Source organism: Prinia subflava, chromosome 5 (genome assembly GCF_021018805.1).
Source record: "Prinia subflava isolate CZ2003 ecotype Zambia chromosome 5, Cam_Psub_1.2, whole genome shotgun sequence".
In the NCBI taxonomy this organism is placed as follows: domain Eukaryota; kingdom Metazoa; phylum Chordata; class Aves; order Passeriformes; family Cisticolidae; genus Prinia; species Prinia subflava.
In genome coordinates, this window is record NC_086251.1 from 47,581,094 (window position 1) to 47,591,070 (window position 9,977).

Genomic DNA, 9,977 nt, shown 5'->3' on the forward strand with positions numbered 1-9,977 from the left:
ACGTTTCCAGAAATGGGGCACCCACAACTTCTCTGAGCAACTTGTTCCAGTGTCTCACCACCCAATCTTTGAGCTTTTGTCAAGCAATCCAGTTGGCACATAGTACTTCTCACAAAAGTTATATTTTCCCTGTTACTTTCTTATCTTCAATTTGGTATGTCTTATCCCTACCTATGTTCAGTATAAGTTAAAAAACCAACCCAGAAAGTGCATAATTCAGAGCACAATTGGTATGTACAGAAAATGACCCTCCAGGCTGATACATGCCACAGATGAAATGCTATCATTCCAGTGTCCACGCCAACCAGAATGAAGAAAAGATACGAGACACGTGTCTTAAATATGAAGTTGAACTGCAATTGAAATTCAAATTCTAAATGTCATATATTTGGTATCTATTGTACTGCTACATGCATACTCAACATCTTAACCAAAATTCACTCTACATAAAATAAAACAGAAAGCATGTGGTAACAGATACCTTGCTGTAACCGATTCTCAAGTTCTTCGATTCGCTCTTCATATTCACACAGCTCTTCCCGGTGTCGGCGACTTATCTCTACCAACTTCTGTCTGTGGGCATCCTGCAATACTGACAGCTCGTGCTGATGTTCATCTATTTCTTGACTTAATTTCTGTTTGAGCTCCTAAAACATGATTAGAGACACAAAATGGCAAAATACAGCAGTGTCTTATGAAAGAAATAATATAATAATATTAATAATATATAATATAATAATATAATACAAAAGAAAGGAAAAAAGTTTTCTCCAGTCTAATTAAAGGATTTGTTGAAGGATTTCTCACAGAAGTCAAGTTTCTTGATTTTTGTTGATTGGGATTTTTTAAACATGTGGAAAGAAATTCCTTTAAAAGATATGTTTACACAAATAGTATGCTGTATGTAACAGCAACTATTAAACCAATGTAAAGCAACTACAAGTCTTACACAGAAAGTGGATACACTAGGATACATATAGGATGATATGCAAAATCTGTATTTTGCACCTTCAACAAAAAAAATTTCTGAGAAGGAAGAAATTATTTTGTGTATCTAAAACAGTCTCATAACTCATCAACAAAGTGATGAGTTAGCTTAGCTTCACAAAGTGATTTGCTCTCATAAGTACTACTGATGTCACTGTTTCAAGCAAACATCCTGTTATTATCAAATCATACAAACACCCTTTCTTGGAGTAACTGTTTTTAAATATTGTACTGCTGACTGAAGTGTTGCTAAGCTACTACAAGGGCCTGTGCATTTTTAATACTGTTATAATAGTGCTAGTTGAAATATTTAAAAGTCACAGGACTATATGCAAAACCATAAAAAGTAAAGTATGACAGGACTAGTTTGCCATCTTACCTTAACAACATTTTGTAGTTTGCATATTTCACTTTGTTCAGCATCATTTGTGCCTTGCACTTTGGAAGACTGAAAAAACCCAAACCACATATCCATATGAAAATTGTGATAAATACATGAATTTTTTATCTAAGTGGTTCCTCTATTGATACTCAAAAGTAGAAAACAACAAAGCTAACCTAAAGCAAAATAAAAATCCATTGCAATTTTGATTTTTAAAAAAATACATTTTAATGAAAACAACTTTTCATGGATTTTTATTATTACCACATATAATGAGTAAAAGTTTCGAGTGGAGGTGTTATTGCTCATAGTATGTCAACAGGGTTGCTTAGTTTTGAGTATTTTCACATGGGAAAAGCATACTCCGAAATCAGGCTATACCTTGAAAAATAGTAACCCACAACAGCTGCAGCTTGAAAGATATATTTTTTTTTGTCTTCACAGAACATGAATTATAACTGACATATCAAGGACTGGGAGAAGAGAAAGTATAAAAAAGCATGCAAGTATCCCACTATTACTTTGAACAGTACTGTGGTATCAATAAGAATCAGTATTGTAACCAGGAAGGAGGAAGGGAAGTACTTTTTTCTTGAAAGGCTGAACAAAAACAAAACCCCGAAGTAGCATTCTAGATGAATGTTCATAAAATCTTTTACCCAACTTGACAAATCATGCATAAAAGCATCACAAAAGACATTAGGAAGTTAGTCACTGAATGTGTCCTTGGTCATGTGACTGCACAAGAGGTTTCAGCTTTTCCATTGAAATATGATGCTGCTGGAAATTTTTCAGAAGATCCACCAAATGCAATGAAAACAATAATTTGGAGGGGAGAGGGAAGGATGGGGTAGAAGAGAAACCACTCACCACTGCAATCTGCTTCCAGTGGTCAACCTCTGATTCGAGCCTGGAAACTTCATTGGACAATCTGTTTATTTCTTGCTGTGACCAGATTATATCCCCAAAATCCATGGCATCTCCTTCAAAAGCTGAGGAATGTCTGACCTCTGGAACATAGGAGGCTGATGCAGTGGCTGCTGGCAAAACACCAGCTCCCAGCTGAGCAGTCTGAGCAGCTGTCTGTACTTTCTGCAGTTGCTCCTGCAGTGCATTCTGTCTGGCTTTTAGATGGCTGATTTCCACCTGAATATACAAAATAAAATGCATTGTTGGAATAAGAAGAATATCAAAATACACTCTACTTTACCCTTTGTGGCCTTATGAAATGTAAACCAAATAACAGCCCCAGTACAAATAACTAATCACTTTCACTAAAAAAAGAAAATAATTCCGAACACTTTCATAATGGAAAAAAACCCACCTTACTTAGCTGAAGTGTTGTAAAGTACCTCACACAAAGACACAGGGTTTTTTAGCAGCCAAGGTACACAAGCAGCACAGCAATATCCAGGCTAACCGGTTATACAAATCATTTAAATACATAAAGAGGGTATTCGGGTAGGAAAGTTAAACAATATATAATGCTCTTCCAGTTATTTTTATTACATTTGATTTCTTTTATGCTTAACAACTCAATGTAGTGAAATTTTACTTATTTACAATCAAGTGAAATTAACTACATGTAATTTTCTTGTAACAACTCTGTTATTGTATTTAACAAGCAGAATTTTATAAATCTCATAGCTCTGCTTCCTCTAGTTCCCACATGAGTTTGTGAATAAATCAGAAATAAAGCTCCCTTTTGTGTAACTCTCAGCATGCTGGCAACTTTCTTCATTTAGGTCTACAAAATCTCATGTTACACAATAGGCTATAAAGCTGAAGTTTCCATCACAAAGGGATATTTCACAAATTTTGAAAGCCAACTCTGTTTTTAATTGTGTATGTTAGGATATAAATAATGATATCTAAAGACAAAATAATTGCTTCAAATGGGAATTTGTTCCTGTTGTCTTCTTTAAAAGTAATTGAATCAGAAATACAAAGCAGTAGAGTGTCTGTTCTCACAGTGATCCCAGAAACAACAGAAATTCTGACAGCTGCATGACATTCCCAGAGCATTTTCTCTTGTCTCAGCTATGGCCTGGCAGCTTGGCTTACATTACATGATTCAATGAAATATTCTTAGCCTACTTTAACAAACCAAGAAACCACAGCTAGACCAGTATTTTCACTGGAAGAGAACAGACACTATAACAAAGGCATCAAACAGCACAACAGCTACCTTTGCTAGACATACTTACTGAAGAATTCTTACTCTGTCCCCTACCTCTTTCTGCTGAAGCTGGTTCCGGTATTCAATAGACAACTGCTTTATTTGCAGCTCTGCTGCTTCATGCTTTTCTTCTAAGTCACTACAGACTTTTTTCAGTCTATCATTCTAGCAAAAAAGAGAAATGAATGTCGGTAAACTCAGAACAGTTCTTAAAGGATCAGAAAAGCACAAAGCTACTGGACAGCAAAGAAGTTAAATTGTACAGATTTGTCATGTTATTTCATTCAAAACACACAGTAACAGCAATGTGTGGGCCCAAAATCATGGTCATGTCCAAGGTTTCCATTTTTATATGGCATGGATTCCAGCTCCTTTTCAGAAAAAGGTTTGTGATGACCAGAGATAAATGGCAAGAGTTAAAATACGCAGGGCGGAATCACATCTTAGCAAGATCCACAGGCAGAATTTCAGAACAGCCACAAAGCACAAACTGGAGCTAATATCCAGTGTTTTCTCTCTGACCTCAGCCAAGAGCAGATGGCAAGAAACAGAAAGAGGACAAGCAGGAACAGCTATGTCCCCAAAATAGTATCTTAACTTCACAATGCTCTTGAGGTCTGAAGGCATACATGAAAGTTGTTTACTCAGAGACATAAATAAAGTCACAAGACCAACAAGTCCCTTTTAAGAGCACAGAAAGTCACTTTCCATGAGGGTGCATGAGATTTGCAAGTGGTTTTGGAAGAGCATGAGCAGCCTATGTCAGTATGACCCAACAGCAGGACAAGAGAGAACAGCAGGGAAAACGCCCGCTCTTTTCAGAGCCAATACTGCTGCAGTCCAAGTCCACCTGATAGGGCAGCAACAGCCACAGCAGAAGATGAAAACCTGCAGCACACACATACACCAATAAACATGTGTGTCCCTAAGTGTGATGGAAGTTTGGCACAAAATCAAAGTCACATTCTAACATCACTGCCACCCTTGTTTTCGGATTTACCCAGGGACAAACAACTTCAGTGCAATATTTCAACTTTATACAAAACAAGTCTTATGCATTGCTTTCAATTACAATAATGATCTAAAATTTCTTACTTCAAACTTTTGTGCTGCATTAATACTTTCTATTTCTCTGAGTCTAGAATTGGATACATGGAGTTCTGTCGCTGCATCTGAAAGAAAGTGAAAATTTTCATTTTAATTACAATCCTTTCAATCTGTTAAGATCAGTTATTAATACATGTCTTACTTAAAACTGCTTTAATGCTCATTCCTAGGTAAATATCAAAAACTGGTTTTATCAGAACACTGTAAGAACTATTTTTCAGACAGTCTTTCTGTATCTAATTTAGTTCACTCATATTTAGGCTTTAAATCAAATCAAAACCCTAACAGATTAGTATGGATTTAAGCTTTAAAGTGAAGGAGATGAAAATATTTTATTTGACTGTTTTGTGTCCCTGAATCTGTTTCTCATTTCAGACTTGCTCCTGACCTGAGAGATGTGTGTTTCTCTGTAATGCCATGCAAAGTTTCAAAACAAGTATTAATCCCATTAAATACACATAACAGTGACTGAATTTTCAGAATAAGAAACAAATTACCCACACCCAACAAAACCCATATAACAAAACATCAACCCCATAAGACTCATTGTCTCTAAAAAGGTGATATATCTACCATCCCAATTTATCCAATAGAAAAAGCACGTAATTCCAGATACATTTTAATGATCAATGCTCCTCAAATTGACTATGTTTACTTCTCCTATGTGCCACCTTTAATGGACAGAAAAACATTTCCTTTTAGCAATGAGAAATCATCCTGAACTGACTATAAAGCAACCTTGACAATACTTCAAAATTTGACATAAGTACAGTTTCCAAGTAAATACTATATTTCATAATTCTCCATGTGTTGTTTAAAACTGAGACAGCTCAAGCACTGCAGAGGCAACAGTCTACCCATGAAAACTGCGAAATGGAAGATGTGCAAGTCCATAATCCAGAAACAACTGATGGGAGTCAAAACACTGAATGTAAGGGGTGATATTAAAACGTGGGAAACTTTCACCAATTATGAAATTAAAATCATCAAACTGTAAGGAAGTACTTGAAAAGTGTTGTTTAGGCCACACAGTATTTAAAGGTCTTCACAGAAGAGTGCCTGGATGCCACTAGATTTTTTACACTCTGGAATCTAGTCACCCATACAGATGTACTACCCAGAAATTTTTAGGAAATTGAAGTTGTTCACAGCAGTATCCAGCAGTGAAGTACACCTGGAAGTAACTACTAAACATCAGTACATCTCACTTGTACAAACTCATGTACAAATGTGTCAGTTCACAATTTATCTTTCAAAAAAGTAAAACAAACACCCTAGATGACTGCACAGCTCAGGAACATAAGATAACTTTTCAAACTAAACTACTACAGATTTTGAAATTTAAAACATTTCTAAGTGAAATTTAAAACATTTCTAAGTAAGTCTTTCAGAAAACTGAAAAAAAAAATCACAGTTGTCAGAATTTCTCTCTTCTGAGCATTTTACCTATGCACCAAAAGGTGATTCATGAGACCCTTTATATCAGCTTGACAAGGTTTATACAACTTATAATATTTCTATAATATTCTTTCACAATGCTTCATACATGAGAGATTGTAAACGAAGAATTGCCTAATCTCACATTGAAGATGACTATTCAGAAGTCTTAGCTGTTATTTGTGGTTTCTATTCTTAGCACTGTTTTGAGAAAGCTAGCTTTTAAAATAGTAAACAATACTAGGGATATTAATTTATTGATACACATTACCACATTGTATAACTGCTTTACTAAAGTTTTTTTCAAAAATTTGTAACCAAAAGTCATTATTAAAAATACGAAGAAAATATTATATTCTAAAATAGATTCACTATAGGTTTATAGAATATCTTACTCTGATGACTCTGTTTTTATTTGTTCTTTCTGATTTAAAGATAAATCGTTCTAGCCTCTAATCCTTATAAAGCAAGGGCCATGTTCTCCTACTTGGCTGTAGGGGAATTGTAGAATTCGACAGGTTTCTCTGGGCACAACTGAAATATAAACAAAACAGTGATAAACATTGAACCTTTGCCTGTGTGACACGTCAGACTTAGATCACATCAGTGGCAAAACAACCTCTGTACTACAACTCTGCAGTTTTATGGAACCGGTGTAAAAGCAGCTAATTAACTGAGGGTTTAGATAAACTAAGCAAACAGAAAAGGAGTGTTGCTTGAGTGCTGTCATTCTGGAGCAACATAACGTTTCACAGAATTCAGAAACCTCTGAATAATAAGCCTAAAACAGGTTTCCACCCACTATTAGAACCTGGCAATATACTTGTGTATTCTCCAGATCCTGAGATCGCAAGAGCGGAATAAAAACAAAAACAAAGGCAGCAAAGCCAGCAGCATTCGCGAAAGGCACCAAGCGGTGACCAGCACCTGGGCCGGTGCAGGCAGCGCCGGCCCCGCCACTGCCGCTCCGGAAGGACCGGCGGCCGGAGGGAGAAGAGGGAGAGGAGGAAGAGCAGAGCTCCTTCGCGGAACCCCGCCCGTCCCGAGCCCCCTTACCGCCCACTTCCTCGGCTCCTTCCAGAAGGATGTCCTTGGTGAAGCTGGAGATCTGCCCGGTGAGCGAGGACAGGCTGTCGCCCACCTGCCCCAGGGACTGGCCCAGCCCCGAGCCCAGCCCGCCCAGCCACGACGCCATCGCGGCTCGGAGAGCTCCGGGCCTCGCTCGGCCCTGCCGGGCGGTCCCTGCAGCCGGTTCCCGCGGGCCAAGCAGCCGCCTCCGCCTCCCTTCTCGTCTCTACAGCGGGTCGCGGCTCCCGTGGCGGGCTCAGCACAACAGGCTCGGCAATTCCTCCGCCAAATCCGCGCGCATCCTCCCGGCTCAGCTGCTCCTCGCGGCTTGTCTTGTCCCGTCCTGGCTCAGCGACTCCTCTCGGCGGCTCCGGCCGCTGCCACCTCAACGGCCGCCATGACACCCCTCCCGAACACCACCGAGAGCGGCGGCCCGGGCCAGAGCGCCGCCGCGGAGGCGGATGTGGCGTGTGGGCGGAAGCAGAGGATGCCGGGACGGTGGCGGAGCAGCAGGCGGGGCGCGGCGGATGGCGGCGTGGAGCGCTGTGTGATTATCGGGAACGCGCCCGCCGCATGGACTTGGGCCATTGGCAAAACAGCGTGCTGAGCGCGAGATTAGACACGATTTGTGTTTGAATATGTGTCTTCCCAAAACACACAAGATCCTGAAGCCCCGGCTGCTTTGGATGTCCATGGAGTGGATAGGGAAGAGGCTACTGAGGGCACCTGATCGATGTCTAGCAGAATCTCAGGGAGAGGTGCCAAGAGGCGGGGTCGGGGCTCTTCCCGCTGGTGCCCACAAGTAGGACAAGGTTTCTGCAACGGGCAGAAGGTGATGCACAGGAAGATCCACCGGAATATCAGGAAAAACTTGTTTAGTGTGCAGTGACTGCGCACTGGGACAGATTGCCCAGAGGCTGTGGAGTCTCCCTCACTGGAGATACTCGGGAATCATCTGGATTCTGCAAGGCGCTCTGGGATCACCCTTCTTGAGCAAGGAGGATGGACCAGATGACGCACTGTGATCCCTTCCAACCTGACCCATTCTGGGACTCTTGGTTGTGTTTCTAGCCAGAACCCCAAAATTGCTCCAATTCAAAGTTCTTTCTGTTTTTTGATCAAGTGAGGTATTTAAACTTGGGAGTACAAGTACTGCACTGTTACAGAAAAAACCAGTTTTGTATCAGTCAGAATGATATAAACTGTTAAATATAAACTGTATAAATATGACAGAACTGTTATAAAAAATGGTGATACTGGAAATAAAATACAGGGCAGCTGGCTCATTGCCAGTGTCAAACTGATAATTGCATTAAAAGATGCATAATTAAAGCACCACATCAACGGCAAAATAAAGCTGAGAAGAGCATTTCACAGGTGAAATCTTAGAAGTCTGAGACTGCAGCAGTTAAAAGCTCTCGAATAAAGATTGTTTTCCCTCTTCTTCACTGAACAATTTTTCTATCGGGTTTATAACTGATTTCACCAGTATATTAATTTAATGGCATACTTGTCACCCTTATGATTGTCCACAAAAAACGAATCATAAACTGCTTCAAATCCATTTCTGGCTAAAAAAAGGAAAAAAAAAACCAAAAAAAAAGACATCAGAAGTGTAGGAAGTACTAATGCTGTGATATAGCATGGAATGTAGACAGGTGCAGTACATTATCAGTTTTATTAATTTGCAATACTGGGTTTAATGAAGACGAGAAGTTTACAATGCTCAAAAAATGCCTTATCAATGGTTTAAACAAAAGCCATATGTGTCCTCATGACAGAAAGGATGTAATTTTGTGTTTGGCTAAATAATTTCTGTAAGAAATTATCTTAGCATTTTTTCAGCTAAGATCATGGATGTCTTGCAGACATGTAAAATATTTAGGGATGATAAAAATGTGGTGGGTTATTTTATAAAGCAAAGTAAGGCATGTAGTCAATAAAGTAGCACTGAAGACTTTTTGAACTGCTCTTTTTGATTACTACTCCTGGAAAACTAGAAACTATTTAACATTGCAAGTAATTTTTGTAGCTGACTGACTCAATCCACAGTTAATAAGGAACAGAAGTCATGCAGTATACTCTGTTGTGACTAAGCTACAAGACCAATGCTTAGTGTCACAAAAAGAACGAATATTCTGGCAGCAAAGCAGGAAACTGTAGCTTACTTTAAAAATTAGAAAGCATATAATTTTAAAAGATGTAACACAACTATAATTGGCACCAATTTCTTTCCTTAGCAGGAGTGTCTTTACACAACTTCTGGAGTATCAACAGACACAAAGACATCAGAGATGATGAGATGTCAGCAACAGAAAATGATCCCACTGCTCTGTCTACACAGCTCTGGTGCAAAGCCCGCTGGTCCCGATGATGCCTTGAGGCTGAAACAGAGGCTAAACAGAGTGAAAGGAACAAAGTGAATGTTTATTCAAGCCCATGCCCTTGCGTCTCCGGACCCACAGAGGTGGCCCAACCCGAATATTCCCAAGATGGAGACGAAAAAGGGGCTTGTCCCCAGGTCTTACCCCTTTTACAAGTTTCCATTCATTTGCATATAGCAATGCACCGTCCAATCAACAACCCCGAATCACCGAACACCCTCCTCTCGACTTGCCCTTCTCTTCCAGGTTGTTTATGCTCAGGCCTGGAGCTTAGAGACAATGTCCTTGAAAAAGGCCGCCCTACCCCCATCACACCGTGAAGATCCTAGCACCACTCAGTGCTATCAGACAAAACAGAAAAACCCAGCCCTAAGGCATCACCACGGATGAGATTTCAATGTCTGATGATTCTGTGCCCATAGGGGAAAAGCAC

At 39.7% G+C, this 9,977-nt stretch overlaps 1 protein-coding gene across 1 annotated transcript in view; it reads right to left on the bottom strand.

The window, feature by feature from the left end:
• The window catches only part of TRIP11 (thyroid hormone receptor interactor 11), a 30,293-nt gene extending 20,434 nt beyond the window's left edge, over positions 1–9,859 (bottom strand). The window contains exons 1-6 of the mRNA XM_063399237.1: positions 7,149–9,859; positions 4,644–4,720; positions 3,603–3,713; positions 2,240–2,515; positions 1,367–1,435; positions 482–647 (exon numbers count right to left, since the gene is read on the bottom strand). Of these exons, the coding sequence (XP_063255307.1) occupies positions 482–647; positions 1,367–1,435; positions 2,240–2,515; positions 3,603–3,713; positions 4,644–4,720; positions 7,149–7,287 (838 nt within the window). The 5' untranslated portion in view covers positions 7,288–9,859. The remainder of the gene's footprint in view (positions 1–481; positions 648–1,366; positions 1,436–2,239; positions 2,516–3,602; positions 3,714–4,643; positions 4,721–7,148) is intronic.
• Positions 9,860–9,977: the final 118 nt, after the last annotated feature.